At 46.5% G+C, this 22,588-nt stretch overlaps 3 protein-coding genes across 7 annotated transcripts in view; 2 read left to right on the top strand and 1 right to left on the bottom strand.

Annotated features, from left to right (window-relative positions):
- Nucleotides 1–22,588, top strand: part of LOC132484430 (interferon regulatory factor 6-like) — a 97,292-nt gene that overhangs the window by 19,689 nt on the left and 55,015 nt on the right. The window lies entirely within an intron of this gene.
- LOC132484427 (TRAF3-interacting JNK-activating modulator-like) lies at nucleotides 407–18,580 on the top strand. Of its 2 annotated transcripts, none has more exons than XM_060090948.1 (15): nucleotides 407–673; nucleotides 2,367–2,514; nucleotides 2,647–2,710; nucleotides 2,981–3,005; nucleotides 3,268–3,297; nucleotides 3,391–3,486; nucleotides 8,991–9,062; nucleotides 11,332–11,472; nucleotides 11,595–11,732; nucleotides 13,532–13,667; nucleotides 14,198–14,260; nucleotides 15,762–15,821; nucleotides 16,867–17,000; nucleotides 17,756–17,869; nucleotides 18,455–18,580. In XM_060090948.1, exons 1-15 carry the CDS (start codon nucleotides 407–409, stop codon nucleotides 18,569–18,571), a joined length of 1,605 nt encoding a protein of 534 aa, XP_059946931.1. In that variant the 3' UTR covers nucleotides 18,572–18,580. The 2 variants fall into 2 exon arrangements, with proteins under 2 accessions (XP_059946931.1, XP_059946930.1); XM_060090947.1 differs by having other exon boundaries at nucleotides 407–733.
- On the bottom strand, nucleotides 14,614–20,939 carry LOC132484432 (UPF0739 protein C1orf74 homolog). Of its 4 annotated transcripts, XR_009531191.1 has the most exons (3): nucleotides 20,721–20,938; nucleotides 15,711–20,018; nucleotides 14,614–15,584 (listed from the first exon to the last, which is right to left on the bottom strand). XR_009531191.1 is itself a non-coding variant. In XM_060090953.1 (2 exons), exon 2 carries the CDS (start codon nucleotides 19,921–19,923, stop codon nucleotides 19,144–19,146), a length of 780 nt encoding a protein of 259 aa, XP_059946936.1. In that variant the 5' UTR covers nucleotides 19,924–20,018; nucleotides 20,717–20,939; the 3' UTR covers nucleotides 14,614–19,143. The 4 variants fall into 4 exon arrangements, 3 of the variants coding, with proteins under 3 accessions (XP_059946936.1, XP_059946935.1, XP_059946937.1); XM_060090953.1 differs by having other exon boundaries at nucleotides 14,614–20,018; nucleotides 20,717–20,939; XM_060090952.1 differs by having other exon boundaries at nucleotides 14,614–20,018.

Below are 22,588 nucleotides of genomic sequence, written 5' to 3'. Positions count from 1 at the left end.
GCCCCATCTGCCCTCCAGAAGGCTAGAAGCTTTTAGTGATTTTTATCAATTATTTCTCACGTTCCCCTAACTTAGAGGCAGGGTGAGACGTTTGGTCAAGGAAGAAGTGGCAGCCAGAGGAATCTCGCCACTTTGCAGAAGGGGAGATGCAGGCCAGAGAAGAGCAGAAATTAGTCTAGAGGCTGAATCCAGAAGTCCTGAGTTCCCACATGACATCATCCCCTCTTCAGTTGTCAACCCACACATATGGGACGCTGTGATATTTCTGCCCCCTCGTCCAGGGAGATGGCCATTTTTCGGCCCATCTCCTGACCCCTCCTCTTCGCCTCCCTCTTGGCACTTGGCAGATCCGGGCAGCTATTCCAGGAACTGGAAGCCAAGCACAACAGGTCCTCACGAGGTCATCATGATCAACCCAGACCCTACGCCGGCCTCTGGCTTGGCCTGGTGGGCTGAGAGCTATGAGGCCAAGTGCGAGCGCTGGCAGGAGACCCGTGAGAGCCGCCGCTGCCGCCCCAATGTGACCACTTGCCGCCAGGTGGGGAAGGCGCTGAGAACCCAGCAGAGGGAACAGCTCCAGAGTGCACGACAACAGCAGTTTTTCAGGCAGAGGAACCTGAAGGTGGAAGAGAAAGGCAAGGCACAGAGCCCGCAGGCCAGGGAGCCAGGCCAGGCGACTGACCTCAAAGAGCCCTTGTCTTGGGCCAACAGGATTTCTTCCCCCAGACAGCAGGTGGGCCATGTCGAGGGACACACTTCTCTGGAGGGGATGGGTTGCAGCACCAAGGCAGGTGGGTGGGCTCAAGGTCACTAAGAAGTGATTTAAATGAAGTCCCTCCTTCCTCAGTCATCATAAAGTCTCCCTTAGCCACTTACTCAACAGATATTTTTGTTGTTGTGTTTTGGGGGTTTTTTTTGTTTAGCTATTTTTTTGTTTTGCACTTGCCTTTTAGGAGAAAAAAGAATCATTTAAAAACAATTCCATAGCTAATTCCTAGTATTAGTTCAAATTCAGTCTATCTAGACGTATCTTCTACAGCATTCATTCATCTGTCATTCAACATTCAATGAATGCTTACTGTAGGCCAGGGACACAGACCAATCTTCTTAACGTCTCCCTCAAATCTCTCTCTCTCTCTCACACACACACACACACACACACACTTCTCATCTCTATTCTTCTGTAAGGCTGCTGCATCATCCACCTTCTCTCTTTCTCTCGGGCCATCCCAATTCCAATATCATTCACCTATGGCCGCATCTGGCCCAGGAAGCCCTAGCTTCCCTAACTTCTCCAGGCCACCTCTGCTCTCTGTGGTTTTTATGAGGTTATAAATCCTCTAAGATCGTGTAACTTTTAGAGGGCACATTAGTCTGCCCTGGGAAGGAGCAGTGCTGGAAAAACCCAGGGTATGTTGAAATGAGCTCAGCCAGCAAACCATCTGTGTCTTCCTACCCACGTTGTGAGCATGTGGACAGCAGGAATGGGTCCTCCAGATTCCCTGGGAGTAACTGGTATTGTACTGTCCCCTGAATAGGTGCTCTGTTGGGCCTTCTGAACCAGTGCATATGTTATCCACAACAGGAGGTGCTGTTCAGAAAAATGATCCTTGAGCCCAGCTGTAAAATAAAACCAACTGTGTACTTTCTAAGGCAAGAAGGTTTCTATGTGCTTTCGTTGAAAAAATAATTTTAAGGAGAAAAAGAACAGAAAACACAGTTACCTAAAGAACTCTTCCTGAGTCTATCAGTTATTTAAGGTTTCTTGAGATTGAGTTAGTCTGCATGATTAGCTGCCACAGGCATTTCCTAGCCTTTTAGTGTTATGTTACAAACATAAAATTTTTTAGTTTGTAAGAAGAAAATATAAAAATAGCAGGCAAAATTGTGACAACTACTGCTGCATTCCTCCCTACAGCTGCCTAATTTACCTTCTCTTCACACAAAACCTCAACAATAGTCCAGCTGTTAATAAGAGGAAGGAAACCACCTCTACAATAGGACGGCACCTTGGACACCATCTACTCCAAGCTCCTCATTATACAACCAGGAGACTGAGACCAAGAAAAGGCAGGACCTGATCCCAGATCCCCTCACTCCCACCTCAGACCGGTTCTCTTTCCGGGATCAGGGACTCTAGAGAGTATTTGGAGACAAGCTCCGCTCCCCATTTGCCTGAACTGAGGAGGACCGATCCCACCAGCCAGGACAAGAAAGGGCAGGAGCAGGGATAACCTTGTAGCTTTGAAGGCTTGAATGGGGTCCTTTGGTTTTCTGGACCCGAAACAATCACTGGCTCATCTTTCTGCAATCAGCTGGAGAATCCTGTTCTAAGAGGCTCTCAGCATCCCCCACTTGCTTTCCAGGTGTCAGGGACCAGCTCCGAGGTCTTTGCAACCCAACACCATCCTGCCTCAGGCGCCTGGAGGGATCCGGCTGACCACCTCCCCGCCCAGGCTGGGGGCCTTCCACCACAGGACTCTCTCATCAAGAAGCCACCCAAACACCACCGTGGTAAGAGCAGGGCCTTCCTCACTCACTGGGCCAAGGCATTTCCACTCGCTGGCGGTGGAGAGTCCCTATCCCTCCCCACTTCCCTCACTGCCTCTCCCATGGGCTCTGAATCACCCTATCCCTATCCCTCAGGCACTCAGACAAAGGCAGAAGAAACACAGCCAACAATTAAGAATGACGCCAGTCAGCAAACCAAGTGAGTACCTTTCATGTTCCTGACCTCAACTCCTTCACAGCCCATCCATTCCTCTCTTCTAAGCTTTTACCTGAACCCTCCCCCAGAATGTGGAGAGGAGCACAAGGAACTTCCACATCCACCTTAATTAAGAAAAAGGAAGGTCTTTCCCCGGCTTCCCCATTGGCTCTTCAGAAGAGATCAGAGAAGGAATCAATACTCTGCCTCCTGACACTCTTATTTCTTTGATCCATTGTCATTTTTGTTTTTTGTTTTTTTCTTCTCTTCCAGTTATGGAGCTGCAGTTCTAGACACGGTAAGAAAATCCCCATGGTGAAGGTGTTGAGTCAGGTGGCATCTAAGCTCCTCCAAGGTCTGACATTCTGGAATTCCACGGTAAACTCAGCTGGGATGGAGGGGTACCCTCTTCCTGGATGAGCATAGACCTGGGGGCCTGGAAGGACCCTGAGCCAAGGAAGAAAGTTGACTCAGCACAAGCCAGTCCTGGCTCGGGTTCCATGTTCTAGGATTTCAGGGAACCTACAATCTTCTTAAATACCCTTTTTCTTTCTCTCTAGAAAATCATCCAGCTTTCTGAGTACCTCAAAGTAAGTAACATGTGAATTCTCCCCTCAGCTCCTCCATCCATCTGCTCCCTTCTCCTCCAACTTAATCTTACCCTCTTGCATTTTGCCCCCCAGGAGGCCCTACAGAGTGAGCTGGTTCTAAAACAGAAAATGATGATTCTCCAAGACCTACTGTGTGCCCTGATTCAGGCCTCTGACAGCTCTTGGAAGGTAAGGGAAATCTTTGCTTGAACAAAGTCATGGACTTCTATGTGTGCCTATCTCATTCTTCTTTCCATACCATCCCAGCAAGAGAAGGGGCTTTTTCGCTACTGAAGAGGCCGAAGGTGGGGGATGGTGCTAAGACCTAGAGGTCAAACATGTCACAGTAAATATATGGGGAAGCTTGGCTCAATCCAGGGTGGTCAGCTGAGGACACACCCATGGAAGACCCAGAACCAAAAGAGGCGAGAGTTTCCATTCTTTAATTTGTTGGAAGGAAGAAAGGACGGTCCCAATTCAGTTAATATTACTGACTGTGATAAATGCAACTATTTTCATATGGGATTCACACCAATATTTATTCCAAGTCATCCTACACCTACTAGTCAGCCCAGACATGAATGTCAAAGCGGGAAGGACCTTGGAGATTAGCTAATTTTCTCATTTTGCCAATGAGGAAACTGAGTGTCAGGGAGGTCAGGTGACTAGTCCACAGTCACACTGCTAGTCAGAGGCAGAACTGGAACTAAAATTCAGACCTCCTGATTTTAGTCCATTCATTCAACAAATATTCATAAGTCATGGTCTCTACACTGAGCCCTGGAAATGAGGTTAATTAGACAGGGTTCCTGATGCTAGAGAGCTTGCGGTTTTGTCAGGGAGACAGATGCCTAAACAACGCAGAGATGTGAGAAATAAATGTTTTCAGGATATGGTAGAATACAAGGAGGAATGAATGACTCCACAGAAGGGGAGAACCAGGGAAATATTTATAGTTATATTAGTATTTTCCAGGCAAATGTGGAAACAGGAACTATATTCTGGGCAGGGGATACAGCATAGGCAAAGAACCAGAGGCATGATATAGGCTAATGCAGTGGGTGTCCAGCTTTTTAATCTCAGGACCCCCTTATACTCTTTTAAAAAAATCATTAAAATCCAAAGAGCTTTTTATACTTACCACTTTGAAATGAAAACAGGAATCTTAAAATATGTATTAATTTTAAAATAACAATAGTAAATAGATTACATGTGAACCTAAATTATATATTTTTGTGAAAAATAAGTATTTTTTTAAAAAAGAGTGAGCGGAGTGGCATTGTTTTATGCTTTTTCAAATTTTTGTTTGGTTTTGTTTTTTGAGTTTTTTTAACATCTTTATTGGAGTATGATTACAGTGTTGTATTATTTTCTGCTGTATAACAAAGTGAATCAGCTATATGCATACATATATCCCCATATCCCCTCCCTCTTGCGCTTTCCTCCCTCCCTCCTTATCCCACTCCTCTAGGTGGTCGCAAAGCACCAAGCTGGCAAATCTTTTTAATGTCTGAACGGAAGACAGCTAGATTCTCATATTTGTGTCTGCATTCAGTCTGTTGTTAATACATTGTTTTGGTTGAAGCATATGAGGAAAATCCAGCCTCACACAGAAATGTAGTTGGAAAAGGGAAGACCTTGCAGATCCTGGATTCCCAGGGGTCCTTGGACCCCACATCGAAACCCCTAGACTTTAATGTTCAGGGAGCATAAGCAGTTTGATGCCACTGGAGCAGAAAGCCCCGGGTGCACAGAGAGAACACCCAACCTCCCAGCCTCCGTGAACATCTGACCTTACCACGTAGATGGCTGTGCTTAGACAGAGAGATGGGATGGGAGGACGTGGGACAAAACTAAGAAGTTTGCAGTGATGTCAAAGAGACTCCTAGGCTCAGCCCTCCCTCTTCATGTCGGTCACTGTATCCGGATTTAGGTGTTTATGTTCAGGGCTCCTGCTGGTTAAGGAAGTTGTTTTCATAGCCGAGTAGGAGCCTGAGACACACAGCTGTGCATGCCAGGTGGTTTCCGGTGCTGAACTAAACTGAGTTGTCTCACTCGTTTATTCAACAGACATCTGATAAGTTCCAACTATGTGCTGGCTTGGGTGCTCCAGGGACAGAGGTAGGGTCCTTTGTCTTTAGGAGTTCCAATAGCAGCCAGGAAGAGAGAGACAGGTCATAAATAACTCTACTGCAATGTGCTAAAGCTGCAACAGCACTTTCTACAAAGTGACACAGAGAAAAGAGAAGGGAGCAATTCTTCTGCCTGAGGTGGTATAGGGTAGACTCCAAAGGAAAGGGACCACTTTAGCGGGGTCTGGAAGGATTGAATAGGAGTTTACCAGTACAGAAGCAGGAATGATGAAGGGAAAGAAGAAGGAAAAGGGTGCTTACAGTAAAGGAATCAGAATGATTACAGGCCTAGTTGTAACAAAGCATAGGGTATAGCAGAGTGTGATGGAAATGAAGGGACTGTGTCAGAGTAGCTCCAAAGATAAGACCGAAAGGGCCTCAGATAGGTCTCTAGAATTATGGTGCTTAAACATTTTCTGTTGAATAGAGTATCTGAAACTTAAATAGTTATAGATTCCCTCTTAAAGGAAAAAGTATATATATATACATACATATATATATATATATATATACATACACACACACACACACACACACACACACACACACACACACACACACATATATATATATATATATATATATATATATATATATATATATATATATATATATAAAATGAGAATGCATGCCACCCCAGTTTAAGAAACACTGCCACAGTCAATAATCAGGGGAGCAGTGGGACCACGTTTTCCTCAGGTTTAAAGCCCAACACTTAGCAGTGTCCGGCCCATCCTGAGAAGGAACTTGTCCAGTAGCCGTGGAGTTGCACTCGCTTGGCAGCACGTGTACTAAGATAGCTGTGGTGGGACTTCCTTGGTGGTCCAGTGGTTAAGACTCCACGCTTTCAATGCTAGGGGTGCGGATTCGATCCTTAGTCAGGGAAGTAAGATCCCACGTGCCGTGCGGCGTGGCCAAGAAATAAATAAATAAGTGAAATGAAACGAAAAAGATAGCTGTAGAACTGAGTTGAAAGCGATTGATCAGATCTGTGTTTTATAAACCTTATAAAAGGTTCTCTGACAACAGTGAGGACCCTGGCTCCAAGTGGGTGTAGGGGTGGTGAAAGCTCTTGCAATACCGCAGGTAAGACACAATCAGAACTTGAATTACAGCCAGCGTGGTGGGAATGGGGAGGATTTATTAAGAGACATTTCCAAGGTAGACTCTGAGGGCAGTTTCGCTCCATGCTCCTGCGGGGGGCAGGAGTTCCTCCAGCTGTGGTTTTCTCCCTCCCTTCTCCCCCCACCCCCCCTCCCGCTAATATGAGCCCCTTTTGTCTTCTTCCTCCCCACCAACCCCTCAGCTTCCTGTTTTTAAGAAAAATAGTCTCAGATTTTTCAGTTAACAGCTCTTGCTTCGCCCAAAGCAAGACAATTCAACCCCCTACCCCTCCCTTGGAAAGCTCAACTTCAATGAAAGGACAGTCCCTGACTGCAGTACTTGGGGAAAGTAAGTGGAAGAATGTGGCCAGAACAGAGACTCCGATATTCAGCCAAGTTCAGGCCTTTATTTTTTTTCCATTTGGCCTCCTTAATTTGAATCTCCAACTTCACATGCAGAGAAGCTCACGACAAACTCTATCAGAACACCAGAGATCAGCTCCCTCTGTTGCCTCCACCTTCAAGCTGACTTTGGGCCTTTTGGATGTGACAGGCCCTGGGGCACAGCAGAGACTCCTGAGCTGGGTCCAAGCTTCAGAGCAGAAACAATTCCGGCAGTAGAGAAAGTGAGCCCTCAGTATGGGGCAATACAAACCCAGAGCAGGGCACACGTGGGTTTTAAGTTCTGCAAAGTGGAAATGAGATCTTAAGATGACAGCGCAGTGGGGGATTGGCTGTAGGCCCTAAGCAACCTCTAGTAGAGCAGAGAGATCAGAAGTGGGCTGGTGCTTCTGTGGTGAGGCGGTGGTGTTTCTGGAGAGCAGATCAGAGACAAGCCAAGCAGAAGCAGGAGCTGAAGCCCTCAGACCGGCACCGGGTGGGTATGGCCTCCACCTTGCTCCCTTTTACAAGCAGGGGCACTATGCTCTCTGAACCCTGGGTTCCTGGGATGCAACTGCGAAAAAAGGTCCACAATGGCCTGTAAAAGGTGCTTCTTTCCCCATACTGTACCACTGGGCTTCACGTAGGGAGAGCTGGGGCTCAGACCAGGAAACCACATGCCCCATTTGCAACAACTTGGCTGCAACTTTCCTGCCTGCCTTGGGGAGTCTGGGCAGGCAGAGCTGTGGATCACAGATGTTTTCAAGCCCCAGACTTGGGTGGCCCTTCGTCTCCACTGAAGGGGCTAGCCTGAATTGTCTTCTATTATAATGTGAATGGAAAAGTAATCTGGGGTGTGGCTAAAGCACAAAACCAGTTGGAAGAGGCAAAGACACTGGATAAAAACCATACTAAGGAAGGAGAAGGGAGCTACCCAGAAAGGGTAGAAGACTGGGGGAATTGTAAGAATATTGCCTTGGGCTTGTCTGTTTTCTTCTGAAACTACGGCAAGAAAAACTGTCAAACTTAGTGGGTTTGATTGCATCCTGCAAATTAAGAGTTTAGGCAAAGGAAAATACACAGAGTCAGACTCTCTGAACCCGGAGCTGCGGTACAGGTGGAGGGAGCTGATTTCAGGACTTGTGGATTAATAATGAACAGGCCATGCAGGGGAGTAACTTTTCCCAGTTACTCCGGAGCCCAGAACAGTGGAAGTCTTTGTCCATCTGTTCTATCTGTCCCAAAGCCCTGTGGTTATTGTAGATGCCAAATCCTGACTCTCGGCTCTCACACCAGACATTATGAAAGACATTAATAGCAGGAGGCACTTTGAAAAATTATTTTTGGCAAAGGCTTTTGCTTTTGCAAGGCCCCGCTGAGGAATACTGGAAGGAAAAAGGGTGGAGGCGCCTCCTGGCTCCCAGGGTTAGAAGAATTAGCCAAACAAGGTCAAAACAGGAGCTGTGAGATACCACTTCCTGCCTCTCCCAGGTGCCCTGAAACTCAGTGAGGGAGACAGACCTCAAAACAGAGGCTCGGGCTTCCCTGGTGGCGCAGTGGTTGAGAGTCCGCCTGCCGATGCAGGGGATGCGGGTTCGTGCCCCGGTCCGGGAGGTTCCCACATTCCACGGAGCGGCTAGGCCCGTGAGCCGTGGCCGCTGAGCCTGTGCGTCCGGAGCCTGGGCTCCACAACGGGAGAGGCCACAACGGTGAGAGGCCCGCGTACCGCAAAAACAAAAAAAAAAAAAAGAAGAAGAAGAAGAAAAGGAGAGCTTAGAAGCTTTCCTTCAAATGGGCCCTTGCTATGATACCCTGAGCCATTTGATACAAAACCCCAAGGTACACAGAAGACTTTGGGGGCCAGTCTGATTCTTCCTTCTCCTATTACAGAGAAAGAGGAAAACATCCTTTTCTTTCCAAACATCCATCATCTCTCCCCCTCCCTACCTCCTGAAAGAGCTCAAATCCACATACACTGTTTATTCTAAGCAGTAGGCTGGGAATACGGAACAAAACTCTTTGCATGCTATATTCTAGCCCAAGCTGTATTCTGGCTAACTCATCCCATTTGCTCCAGGGCCAGCTTAATGAAGACAAATTGAAGGGCAAACTGAGATCTTTGGAAAACCAGCTGTACACCTGTACCCAGGTAAGCATTCTGGAGGACACTTCTAGCCCAGGAATCTAGAATTAAGGGAGAGAATGCTTGAACCTCAAGCTTACTCTCTAGAAACATCACCTGCTAGAGATTAATGCACCCACCCTTACTCACCCAGTTCTGGCCTTTACCATTTTCACTTTGGTCTCCAATTCACCAAAACACTATCTGCATCCCCCTCTCCCTTTCTCCTGGTGTCCTTCACTTTGCACCCTAGGAAAGGAAGCCCAGCACTAAGCACTTTGCCAGCTCCGGGGGAACCTTGAGAATACCTGGAAACGTAGGGAGAGGCCGTTGCTAAAGATTAAGCTCACCTGGATAGAACTTCACAGGCCCTAATATTTGAACAGATGGGTTGGATATTACAATGAAGTCTCGCGAAACGATTTTCATCCCATGGGCAACTTTTATCTAGCAGCAATCCCTGGGAGAAAGTAAAAGACTGTGACTCCTGGCTTTCTGTGGCATTGTTATCCGGCTCCGGTAATCTCTTGATTGGCCTGATCTTGGATTATATGAGATAGAAAAAAGTCAGTTTTCACACTCGAGAAGTGATAGATTTCTGACAGGCGGAGAGATAAGTCAAGAGAACGTGATGGACCGGCCAGACTGCTCCCACTTGATGTTAGGAAGATAAGGTGGCCGTGTAGTTAGAATTCTGCAGGGGAACATAGTCTATATAGTCTATGGGTTTGCGGATCCACAACTTTTATTTTTTCAGTAATGCCAGCCAAGCTCATAAGAGACTGACATATAATCCAGAATGCCAGTCTACTCATTTTCAATGGGGGATAAAGCTGGTCAGTGACCAGCATGGTTAAGTCCAATAACCTGGACATAACCATTATGATCTCAACCAGTAACTCCTGTATCTGGTTTCTAATGACAATTCCAAGAACATAAGACCCACTCAACATTTAAATCCAAATTTTCAGATGACTCCAAAGCTAAATGGAAATGATTTGATATTGAACTCTAAATTTGCATTATCTAGACTATCTCTTACCCAGTTGGGTAACCCAGAATCGATAGTAAAAGGCTCCTGCTTTCCCCAAAATCACAGGGCATAAAAATGAAAAGCACTGGAAAGGCAAGACCCCCAGTGAGTTTGCAAAGCTGCTCTTGTGTCTTTTTCTTTTTGACCTTGAAGCCAGGAGAAATTCTAAAAATACAAATGTATTAATTTTTAAAACTTGACTTTACTGAATATTGTTCAGATCCCCAAGCCTACAAAAATAATTTTATTTTTTAAAAAATGCTCCCTGCCTCAAAGGAGTTTACAACCCCTTAAAGGAGACAGATGAGTCAATAGATTAGAAATATAGATACTATGTGAACACCAGTAAAACTGCCTAATCCATAAAGAGTCGGGGAGTAGGTATGGTTGGCCAAGTTTATCAGAATTTATGATTCTAGGGCTGAATCTTGAACATGGGTAGAAGTTAAGCAGGTGAAAAGTGTGGGTCACGATACTCTAAGCAGAAGAAGCTTTATGGGCAAAGGCAGAGGCTCAAAAGCACAGTGCTTAGGGGACCTACAAGCAGTTCAGCTTGCGTGGAGGCAGCATGAGATGAAAGTCTGGGCTTGTAAGTAGGAACCATGCCAAGGAGTTTGGACCTGATTCTTAGAACACTGAGAACCACTGAGAGATTTAAGCAGGTTGTGATGGGATCAGATTTAAGTTTTAGAAAGAACCCTCTAGCTGCAGGACTGAAAAGGGTTTGAAGGGAGGCAAGGCATGAAGATAATACATAGTCTCTATATAATCCATATAATAGTGTTACGAGGGTCTGAACTACGGAGGAGGCAGTAGGGATAGAGGATACAGGTCATGAGCTGTTAGAGACGTTGACTTGACAAAGCTTGATGATGAACTGATTCCTTGAAGAAGGTGAGAGAGAAATCAAGGATGATTCCCTGGTTTAGGGTTTGGGAGACTGGGTGGGTGGTGATGCTGGCCACTGAGATAGGAGCAGGTTTAGAAAGATGATTTCCCTTTGGAAATGTCGGATTTCAAAGGCCTGTGGAAGGCCTAGGGGAGAATGCCCGGCATGCCCAGGGCAGTTTTTTATCCCCACTCACCTCTCACATCACCTGAGGGACTCTCCCTGCCGGCCTCCAGCCTGGAAGAAGGTCCACCAGATTACTGACATCTCTGCCCTGTGGGCAAGGATCAATTTCTTTTCATTTCCGTATCCCTGCTCAGGCTTTAGCACACAGTAGATCAATGTGTATTTGTTGAATTGCCTCAAATTTACAGAAATACACTTCTTGGGGATTAAATAAGTTGCTATTAGAGATGGAAGACCAGAAAAACAGCTATGAGCAGAAGGCCAAGGAGACACTGCAGAAAGTGCTGGAGGAGAAAATGCGTGCAGAACAGCAACTGCAGAGCACACAGGTGTGGGGATGCTCCATAATCCTTGGGGCTGGGAACCCTGGGGCAGTCTGGGTGGCAAGGGAGCCAGCTGCACAACTCCCTGGAACCCCCAAGGCACCACCCTCTTCTCTGATCTCCCTCAGCGGTCCCTGGCTCTGGCCGAGCAGAAGTGTGAAGAGTGGAAGAGCCAGTACAAGGCTCTGAAGGAGGACTGCAGGACCCTGGGGACCCAGAACAGGGAGCTGGAGAGCCAGCTCCATGTGCTTCAGTCCAAACTGCAGGTACCAGGCCCTGGGGGTAGGGAGGTGGGGAGGGAAGGCAGCGTTTAGGGGAGGGAGGTGTTGACAGCAGTGATGAGAGAAGCTGCCGCTGGGCAGGGGGCCCCAAAGTTAATTTTGAGTTTAGCAAGGATATCTGCACTGCTCATGCAAATGACCTAAGTGTTCATTGAAATGACATCATCCAAATGCAAAGAGCTGGGCTGGAATAGTCATCAGCCTACTGTCATACCCCAACCCACTCTCTGCACCCCATCCCAGCAGGGCATCCAGTTCAGAAATGCCCACTACTGGGGCAGAATAAATGTCACCAGTTTACTTACAGTTTGAGTATCAACTAACACATCTTGCCAATGTGTTTTTTAAGCCATTACAGTAGACCCTTGGCATTCTCAAGGGTTCCATCATTTCCAATCCGTGTTTACCTTGGAGAAGTTCACTAACCTCCTAAGCCTCAGTTTCCACATCGGTAAAATGAGGATAATAATGGTACCTCTATCATAGGATTGTTGTGAGGATTAGGTGAGGAAATCCATGCAAAGCACTTAGCACAATGCCTCGCACATATAAGCTCTCAATAAATATTAGCTATTGTTTTTCGCAGATTTTACTTACTTGGTTTGGAATTTCGAGGACCCACCTCAAAAGTGTCTCTTTATACTTTTACTGAAGCTGGGATCTGAGAATCCTAGTGTGTGCCAGTTCTAGAAATAAGATCAATTAAGTGTGAAAGTTGTTTTTGTTTGATTTGTTATGTTTTTTAACAACCTAAACCTTGTGTGGCTCTAAGGTGAGCAGGGAGAAAGGGGAACATTTTGAGTGATTGTAAAGAATTTGTTGGGGGGATGGTGGTCCAGATATCAATGTGTTTGAGTTTTATATACAATATCCTATTATTAGCAATGAAGAAGAGTGCAACTCTAGTTCAAAGTCATTAAAAAGACATTTGTAATTCCCTTATTACCTCGAGCACTTTGTACTCATTGACATCATATTTGTTTATGAAGAATTAATGTGCCAAATGTAGGAAAAGGAAGAACAGATCAGACAGAGGAATGGGGGTTAAAAACATTTAAGATTCATCTATAGATTTCCTTTCAAATCTATTACAAAACAGAAACCTTAGAATTTATTTGCTTCTCGCTTTTTTTGCTTCTCACTTTTCATATTCTTATGTACAAGTTATTCTTATATTGTTCTTTAATTTTTTATTTTAAAAGGCAAAGAATTTCTCAAAGGACGTTAAAATTCTTTTTTTTTTTTTTTTTTTTTAAAAAAAAAGCCCATTTGATAAGAAACAGCAAGTGAGTCGTCTTATCACAGGAGGGAACCTTGCTGGGCGCTGCACGGCAGCCACATCTCACCCACTGTTCTCTTCCTCGAATCACCTACAAGGCAACTCTCCTGAAGGCCCTTTTCTTTTTAACCTTAATTCGTTGTGAAAAATGATCCCACCCGCCGCCTCCCCCCCCCGCCCCCCCCCACCCCAGATAGCGTGAGAATGAGAAGTAAAGACAAAGTGAAGACATCTAGAAAAGTGATGATTCAGTATTCCTTAATTTGGGCATTTACCCAAATGTATACCTTGTGAACATCAAAAATCGAATGCACTGTTTGCTATAAGCATGAGGAATAGAGCAAAGCGAAGAATTTTAAAACTTTTCCTATTTTTCCATTTCCCTAAGGCTCCTTCCAGCTCTAAAATTCCACAATTTTCTACACTTTTCCTCTTCCTTGGCATCTGCCCCCCACCTTCACCCTAGCACTGACCTGCTTGTGTCCACCCCTCCTCCTCCTTCCAGGGAGCAGACAGTAGAGACTTACAGATGAACCAGGCCCTACGGCTTCTGGAGAATGAGTGCCAGGAGCTGCAGGCCAAGACTGAACACCTGCAGGGGGACAGAGACCTGTGCAGCTCGGATACCCAGCACCTACAAGGTACCCTTCTCCTTGGAGGCCTCTGGCTGAAGGAGCCCAGAGAAAGGAAGCTGGGTGCAAATGCTTCAGTCTTTCACTTGTTCCTTTAGTTGACTTGGCGATTTCATTTGACTTTGAGAAAAAGTCCAGGCTGTTTTAATCATCCAAGACAAAGGATCCAGCCCATCCCTCTAAGCCAGAACACAGCAGTCACGTGTCAAGGCCGCATTCCTAATTTAAAGGGAAAGGTCAGTTGAAACACAAGGCATAGTGAAGGTTTCCCAGTCACAGCCTCTGTCAGCTGAGAGAGAACCAAATTATGTGCACATATAACCCTTAATTCAGCCCACTGTTGATGCAGATGAAATCCCAGGTAGTCGGGTTCTGGTTCACCTCTTCCAAACTGGGACAAGCAGAAGAAAGAGCAACTTCCACTTGACACTGGTCAGAGGCCATGGGCAAGACAGCATCTGTTACTAATTTCCAGCCTCAGGGGTGAGCTCATTAAGTCTTAGGTTCTTCTGTTTTGGTTTGCATTATTTCATTTTCAGATCAACTAAAGAGGTCAGAAGAGGAGAAACTTGCCCTGGTGACCAAAGTACAGCAGTTGCAGAGTAAGTCCCTTTTCCAGATTCTGAAAGTAGCACAGGTGGCTTTTTGGTGTCCTTGGGGCTCCTGCCCCACGAAAGGCACCCAAAGAAGGGATGGGGAGCCCGGTCCTTGGCATAGCCTCTACCTCTGCATTTTCAGACTCTCTTCTTGTGCAGTGAGGTGATTTACAGCTCTTCACAAGTTCCACATTAGCCTCTGGGTTTTTTTATTTCTACTTTTCTCCACCATGTTCTCTGACAACCACCTGCATTTCCCCCAGAACTGCAGATTTCAAAACGTGTCGAGTTTTATAACGTAGTTCTTATTTTATTTATTCTAATTTATTATGTACATATGTCACATAGACCTCTGTCACTAGGAATGGTTCAGAAAATAAGCTCACACTACCTATGCCTCAGTCCACTTCAAAATTACACGTTGAGGCCAAAGAAGAAAAGGGACGTCTCAGAAGAAAAGCAGGCAATTTCTGAAAAGCCGGAGAACCTGATTCAATTAATAGCTCTGCTGGTTGCCCAACACCTTAACCTCTGACACCCTGACAGGGAAGTTTCATGCAAACAGTAATGAATATGAAAACAGCAAGACAGCCACAGGGGTAAGGGAAAAAGAACACCAGCAGAAGCCGGGCTCCTACACAGTGGGAGCTGAATGGGCAAGTCACTTCAAAATCATGCCTTTATTTCTTCAATACATATTTATTGAGCCCCTACCAAGTGCCAGGCACCCTAGACACACACTGGGGATACAGTAATGAACAGAGCTGGCATGGTTTCTTCCCTAACAAAGCTTACATTCTAAGGAAACACTGCAGTGGACTACGGAGTTTCTAGGAACAAATATGTGTCAGGTATTAACAACGGCTACAGAGAACAAAATAAAGCAGGTTAAAGAGAAAATAGTTGCTATTTTACACAGGGTCATCTGGGGAAGTCTTTCTTCTAGGGTACCATTTAAGCAGAGACTTAAATGTACATTGTAGGAAAAGACATAAGGAGGGTGTGTTCATAACACAGCACCACAAACTGGGTGACTTAAAGAACAGACATTTACATTCTCATAGTGCTAGAGGCTGGAAGTCCAAAATCAAGGCATCAGGCAGGGTTGGTTCCTTCTGAGGGCTCTGGGGGAAGGATCTGTTCTAGACCGCTTTCCTTGTTTTGGAGATGGCTGTCTTGTCCATCTCTTCACACGTCTTCCATCCATCCACATCTGTGTCCAAATTTCCCCTTATAAGGACGTCAGTCATATTAGGTTAGGGCCCATTCTAATGTCCTATTTTAACTTGATTACCTCTGCAAAGAACCTGTCTCCAAATAGGGTCACATTCTGAAGTACTGGGAGTTAGGGCTTTGACATATGAATTTGTGGGGGGCAGCGGGGGGAGACACAATTCAACCAACTACAGATGGGAACACAATCATTAAGGTTCTAAGCAAAGTTCTGAAAGGATACTCTTCGCAGTAAATATGCTAGCACAGAAAAGTTCCTTGTGTTTTCCAACAGGTCTGCTTCAGAATCAATCCTTACAGCTTCAAGAACAGGAGAAACTCTTAACAAAGAAAGGTCAGCAAATTTATTTCCACAAATTCTAAGATACTGCCCTTTCCTTGTCCGCCTAGAGACAGAGGGATGGACTACATGACCTCTTGGAGTCCCACCCAGTTCTGGAAGTCTGTTAGGTCAGGGAGCTAGAGGACCATTTTAAGGACTCGTCACTGGCTCTGAGAATACTTTAGTTAGCCTCCTCTCCTGAGAGGTATATAAACTGTGAAAAGGATTTCTACTCCCTCTGAAAACATATGTCTGTATTGAATATTTCAATAAATTGATTTTGAACTCAGGGTTTTATGTTAATTTTTACCCTTAACTTTCCAAACCACATCCAGCTCCCCAAGTAGAAACCACGTCACATGCAACAGTCAACCTCACTCTGAGCCCTCAAGTCTGCTGCCCGAGCTTCCCGAGAATTCATCATACATCTGGAGGGGCAAAAGCTCCTCATTTATCCACTGCACATGGCCCTCTGTTTTGTCATCACAATCACTGGGTAAAATATAAAGAAAGAATTATTATGCCCACATAGGATGGATAAGAAAATGAAGGTAATTGAAGGTCTGTGGTCATACAAACTAAGGACACAGCTACGACAACAATCCAGAATTTCTGACTCCCAGTCCAGGGCTCTCTTCACCAAGATGTAGACTGTCAGGTGGCATTCTCATCTCACCATTTTGAACAAGGACAGAAGGAAAATGGAGTTATACTGAAGCATCCAGCAAACCTCCCAGCCTAAAAGATGTAACATGCAACCAAAGAAACTAAATTAATAAGTATTTTCTAAAAGAATCTGGCGTTAGACGGGACTAGAGATACAGAGAAAAGTAAAATGCCAACCTTGCCCTCAAGGGGCTCAAATTCCCGCTCTCTGTCCAGTCTGGGCAGGGTCCCAGTGGATGTTCTTTAAAGGTCAGAGAATTGCAATCCACACAGTCTGGCCAGGGACAGGCCCTTCCTTATTCCCTCCCGCCTAGGGGTTCTCTCAGTGTGTAGGGGCCATTCCTCAGAGGTATGGGCCTCACTATCACTGTGAATCTGGCTGATTTTTCAGATCAAGCTTTGCCTGGGTGGAGTCCAAAGCCCTCCCATAACGAAGTGGAGCCTGAGGGTCCAGGGAAGAAGGACTGGAATTTCAGAGACCAGCTCCAAAAGAAAACTTTGCAGCCCCTGGCCAAGGAAAAGGAGGTGAGATGGTGACCTCAGATAGTAAGGGGCTCATCCTACAGTGATAGGGAAACTGCTGGGAGGCAGCCAGACAACAGGCATTTCAGAGCTTAAGTTGTGATTGGATGCCTGCAGGTATTCATTTAGGCCTGAATAAAACATCTTTGCTTTCGGGTTAACTTGTCAATCTTTTCTCTTATTTATACCAGCCCTTATTCAAGGTTTTACTAAAGAGTTACTTTTCAGAAAGTCAAGCTAAACTCAAACACATTTAACAAACACATTAACTCCTCAAACTTTGTCCTACATTGAGTATCTTAAAACTTTATACAGTGTCTTTTAAATAACAAAACTCTTCCTATCTGTATACTCACAGAAATACGTAGCTCCAGAAGTGTTCACATGCAACTAGTCCCCAGCAAAGAGACTTGCACTAAGATCACTTCCAGGTTGTGTGTGCTATAGGAACTTCATTTTTGTGTGTCTCCGTTTACAAAGCACTGGCACATACAACTGTCACACATGTATAATATATAATAATATGCATTATGATCAATCATTTAAATGAACACATTACAAACAAACTAGGTGAGACAGTCAGAAGGCAAACTGAAAGCTCTGAGAAAAGCTGGGGAGGATGGAGGTAAAAATTCCAAATGAATGACAGGGTCACTTACACAGGGCCCTCTCCCCTACCTGGGCTCTGTCCCTGACGGAACTGTCTTGATGACCTTGGTGGTGTTCTCCCGCCCCCCCCCTCCATCCCCCCAACACAGTGCAGAGAACTGCATTCAGAATTAGACAACCTCAGTGATGAGTATCTCTCCTGCCTGCGTAAGCTGCAGCATTGTCGAGAAGAGCTGAACCAGAGCCAGCAGCTGCCTTCCAGAGTTAGAGGGTCTATCCTCCCAGACAGCCCTAGGTGATCGTGGGACGATTCCTCCTTTAGCCAAATCTTGCCCATAAAATTGTTCAGCCCCTGCCAACATCTGACCAGCCGGCCCCGTTCAGCTTGGTTTATACTGTGCTGAGAGTATAGCAACCATGTAAAGAAACACTGGCTCATGCCTCCAAGCCTAATTTTCATGGAACGCCTGAGCCTGAAGGGAAAAACTTACTGAAACGGTGTTCTTTTAGTCTATTATGGGCATAGTGGCAAGGACAGCGTGACGAGAAAAGGAATATAAACAGAGGACAATTTTGCTGAGTTATTTTCCACTTTTGATTATTCATATCAGTATTTAAGTACCTGGCCCCCGCTGGCTGTGGTTCGCTGGGCCAGCGGCCGTTGGAAAGTGGTTTTATCCCGAGGGAGGTGGCAAAGTGAGAGAGACAGATATAAAAAGCTTTTTGTCTGCCACCAACCCAAGGTTTTCCACTGGGCTAGAATGGGAAGAAGGAAGATTCTTTTTGCCTGCATCTTCTCTGACCAACCCATGGCCTCTTTCTCTTCTCTCCCGCCCCTGCTCACAAAGGCAATGTGGCCGAAGTTCCTGATGCTGATGGCACTGATGGCTATAGCAGTGGCAGTGTTCCTGGCCAATAAGGACCTCCTGAAGTTCTGGAGAACTGGTGACAGCTGCCTTGGGTGAAAATCAGAGGCAAGAAATTCAGTAAAAAACTCAGGTCTGGGTACTTTAATGTGTGGGTTTTTCCAACTCAACTGAGATTTCTGACCCTAGTTTTTTTTTAACCTGCTGTAAAAAAAACCAAATAAACTGGGGGGCTTCCCTGGTGGCGCAGTGGTTGAGAGTCCTCCTACCGATGCAGGGGACGCGGGTTCGTGCCCCGGTCCGGGAAGATCCCACATGCCGCGGAGCGGATGGGCCCGTGAGCCGTGGCCGCTGAGCCTGTGCGTCCGGAGCCTGTGCTCCGCAATGGGCGAGGCCACAATGGTGAGAGGCCCGCGTACTGCAAAAAAAATAAAAAATAAAATAAATAAACTTCACCTGATGGCCTCTGTTCCAAAGAACTCTGTTTATTCCTAAAGCATCCTGGTCTACTCTCCCTAGTCCAGTTCAGCATAAAAATGGCAAATTTATTACAGCATTCTTCCCTAGTGTCGAGATGCTTGGACCTGGCACTTGAGATGATTCCTATTTGCCATCTCTGACCTAGAGCTGATCATTTACCGAGCTCCTTCTACACAGGAAAAGAGTTAAAGTCAGAGGGCCACAGCCGGCAGTGTGACTATCTCAGAGGAGACGCTGAGGTCAGCGAAGTCATTCTGAGTCCTACATCGAGTTCTAAGGTCCTTCTCCCAAGTGTTTAGAATGTTCCTCAAGGATGGGAACAAGCTCTCTGGGACACTAAAGGAATAGAGCAAGACTGGTGGTTGACCACGTAGCCATGAGATCCGGGCAGTGAACACCCGTAGTGGAGTCTGGGCTAAGCAGTTGTCATCTCCCTGGTTCATGTGAAAAGTATAGGGGACAGGATAGCCCAGGAGGATCCCAAACACAGTACAGAGATTCCAGTCTGAGGAACGGAGCCTGCTGCAGGAGACTGCCAGGGATCGGTTCCTCCGTGGCCCCTGCAAATGTGTGATGATCTCAGCCACGAGGGCCTTTAAGTCCTGAAGCTGGTCCAGGGAGCAGATGGAAGGGTGAAGCTGAGAGCTGGAAACATCCACAAAGACTGTGGTACCAAGCAGCACCTGCTCCAAGTGCCGACACACATGCTCAGGAAGGACAATCAGGCTGTTTTCTCCAATCTCAAGGATGTGAAGTCCCTGGGTCGGGAAGCCCAGGCCCTGCAGCTCCTCCAGATAGCTCTGGAGCTCTGCTGCCCCTGCACAGTTGCAATCATAGAGCAGAGCTGGCTTCAGTCCCCTGGCCACAGCCAGCACCTCTCCGGCTAGATGAAGGCAGACAGCTCGTCTCTTTCCTATGCCCAGGGTCTGCTGAGCCGCTGCCACCAGCAGCTGAGGACTTGGTGCTGACATGGGATCTGGCAGCAACAGTAAGCATGGCCTCCTCAACTAGTCACATTTCCCTCCCCTGGGCTGCATCTCTGAGCTCCAGACACTTGAAGAAGGGCCTAAAAACAAAGCAGTAGCAGGGGATTATTAACACCAGCTAGTGACATACCAGGAAACCTGCCAACAACTTTCCCTTAAGTCTTACAGCATCTTCCAGAGGCCATTTCCCCCTCCCTCTGCTTTGGAATGCTAACCCAGCCCAGACAAGATGGGGTCACCGATGCTATCTGATTTTTTTGGTTGACTTGGCCTCCATTAGTCCCCAATTCATGTGTCTTTCTAGCCTACGGCTAGATTTATATTCTCTCGGGCTGAATTTTGCCTGTTTTAATTTATTTTCTCTGATTCAAACGTTAAGGAGTTTGGGGCAGAAAGGAAGCAGAGGAGTTTTTGGCAAAATCCTGAGCATTTCACCTAAAACTGCCCTCCGAGATAGAGTTCTAGGTTCCAAATGCACCGTTTTCACGGCCAACTCCCCCTTCTCTTCCCGCCAATAGTTGGAAGAAGAGCAATCTGATTAAACTAATATACACTAGAATGTGGACTACCAACCATCTCACCCTGAGACAGAAGAGTAAATAAATGAAATCGGGTAGAATTGCAAGAGGGTTGTATTTTAACTTCTGCTGGTCCCGCCTTCCCCTACTAGTGGACATCCACGGACCCTCGGACGATGGGCTCACCTCCACCCCTACACCGTTTCCTGAGCATAGTATCGTAATTTGTTAAATGAGGCAGAGGTCTCTCTCACACATACATACGTTCTTCTACTTCCGCTGCACGTTCAGGCTCAGCAACTCCTGCCACTTTCCTGCCCGCTGCCAAGAAAGCCGCTAGGCGCCCGCCCTCTGCCACACAACTGCCACACAACTGGAAATCCCACCGCGTGGGCAGGTCCTTTCATGCCGGCGGGGCCAGGGTCGGAGAAGTCGATCTATTGCGCATGCCCAACACGTCCCCCGTCCCGCCGCCTTCCTTGACGTCACCCAGTCCGCCCGCGCGCCTCGCGTTAGAACTACCCGCAGGGCAGCTCGGCTGAGTGCCGGAGGTCTGGGCGCCTGCGGCCCGGCCCCTTCCGGCCCCTTTCCATTCCTACGCAGATGCGGGCCGCACCCGGCTGCTTAGGAATGGAAAGAGGCGGGAGTGGAAGGAAAGAGGCGGGTGAAGCTAGTAGCCCGCCGCCGCCCTCCCTCGGCTCCGCCGCTTGCCCTCCTTCTGTGTTAAATTAAGTCCGGTGTCCCGTTTGACCCGGAAGGCAGAAGCAGGGCACTCGACGTAAAAACACGCTTTGATTTGTCTCTGGAGAAATGTACTTTCCCCTCCAAACGAAACTTATCTCAAGACAAGCGACGTGTTTTGCATAATACCCTCACCTGTGGGTGCTGGAAAGTTTTTTTTGTTTGTTTCTTACTTTGACCTACCTAAATCCTGAGAGGCTGAATTCCGAGAAGTGGGTGGACAGGTGTCCTGGCCAAAGTTTGTCATAGCTAAGCAGGGTGTGAAGTGCATGAGCATTCACGCCGAACAAATGTGTGCTAGGTATGCTTCTGGGCGCTGGAAGTATTACAGCGTAGAAAACAGACAAAAACCCCACCTTCTTGGAGCTCAAACTGAGGAATTCAGTTTGCTGACTTCACATGAGAAATGAGAGGCAGAGGTGCAGAAGCTTTTCAATCAGGTCATTAGGAAGAAAAAGTTAGTTCACTGAAAGGCTAACTACCAGTGATATGACCCATACCACGAAGGGAAAGAATTTCTTGAGAAAATTCGTATCTGAAGAGATAGCCCAAATTTATTGATACATGGGCAGGGCAGAGGCTAAGGGAACTGCAGTCACCTACACTGGAAGTTTCACTCCTGGCTGTACCTTGGTGGCATCTTCAGACTGTGAAAAGAGACCACTGTAGAGTAAAGGTGGGGCCAGCCTGGAAGGAGGTCCAGCTTGTAGGGGCTCCCACACTAACGTTCTTAGCTCAGAGGGAGTCAGAAGCAGAGCAGAAACTAATTTTAGAATTTTTTCCATCCCCATATTTACTTTATTTTCCCATGGTAGTTAGCAATCAGTTTCTGAAATGAAGGACGTATTGAGTTAATGCATTTATTCTAACAATAAATATTTGAGAACATACTATGTACCAGACCTTGTGCTAAGGGCTGACAGCAAAGTCCAAGACAAACAGTCCCTACCTCCAGCAAGTCTGTAGTCATGCAGGACACAAACTGAGCAATTACAAGGGAATTGATTATTCTGAAAGAGGAACTATAGGGTGCTATGGGAACATATAGCCAGGGACCTAATTATGTGGGCAAGGGACCAGTCCAGATCCAACATTTGCCCTCCCAATTTACACCTACAGCTAATCTAGTTTAGTGGGGTGGACAGTGAAGAAAATGAAAAGCTGGGGACACCACCTAACTCCCTTCCCAGTCTTAAGCAAGGTGAAGGCAAGGAAGTAGAAAACACCAAGGGAATGAGTGGTGTAGCCACCAAAGGAGATAGCAGACTGAGTCTCCAAGAAAGGACACCTGGCATCAGGACCAGAGACGGAGCACGGAGGGAGATCAGTGGAGAGCCCTGCATGCGCTCTCCCAGTGTTCTGAGAAGGATAAAGAACAAGGAAGAAACTAC

Source organism: Mesoplodon densirostris, chromosome 2, assembly GCF_025265405.1.
Source record: "Mesoplodon densirostris isolate mMesDen1 chromosome 2, mMesDen1 primary haplotype, whole genome shotgun sequence".
NCBI lineage: Eukaryota > Metazoa > Chordata > Mammalia > Artiodactyla > Ziphiidae > Mesoplodon > Mesoplodon densirostris.
The sequence above is the reverse complement of the archived record's forward strand: the minus strand, read 5'-3'. Positions and strand labels throughout refer to the sequence as shown.

Coding starts and splice junctions, on each gene's coding strand:
- LOC132484427 (XM_060090947.1), top strand. CDS start 407: ATGATCAACCCAGACCCTACGCCGGCCTCTGGCTTGGCCTGGTGGGCT. Junction 13,668..14,197: donor GGATACCCAGCACCTACAAG/GTACCCTTCTCC, acceptor TTTCATTTTCAG/ATCAACTAAAGAGGTCAGAA. Junction 15,822..16,866: donor GAAACTCTTAACAAAGAAAG/GTCAGCAAATTT, acceptor CTGATTTTTCAG/ATCAAGCTTTGCCTGGGTGG.
- LOC132484432 (XM_060090953.1), bottom strand. CDS start 19,923: ATGTCAGCACCAAGTCCTCAGCTGCTGGTGGCAGCGGCTCAGCAGACC.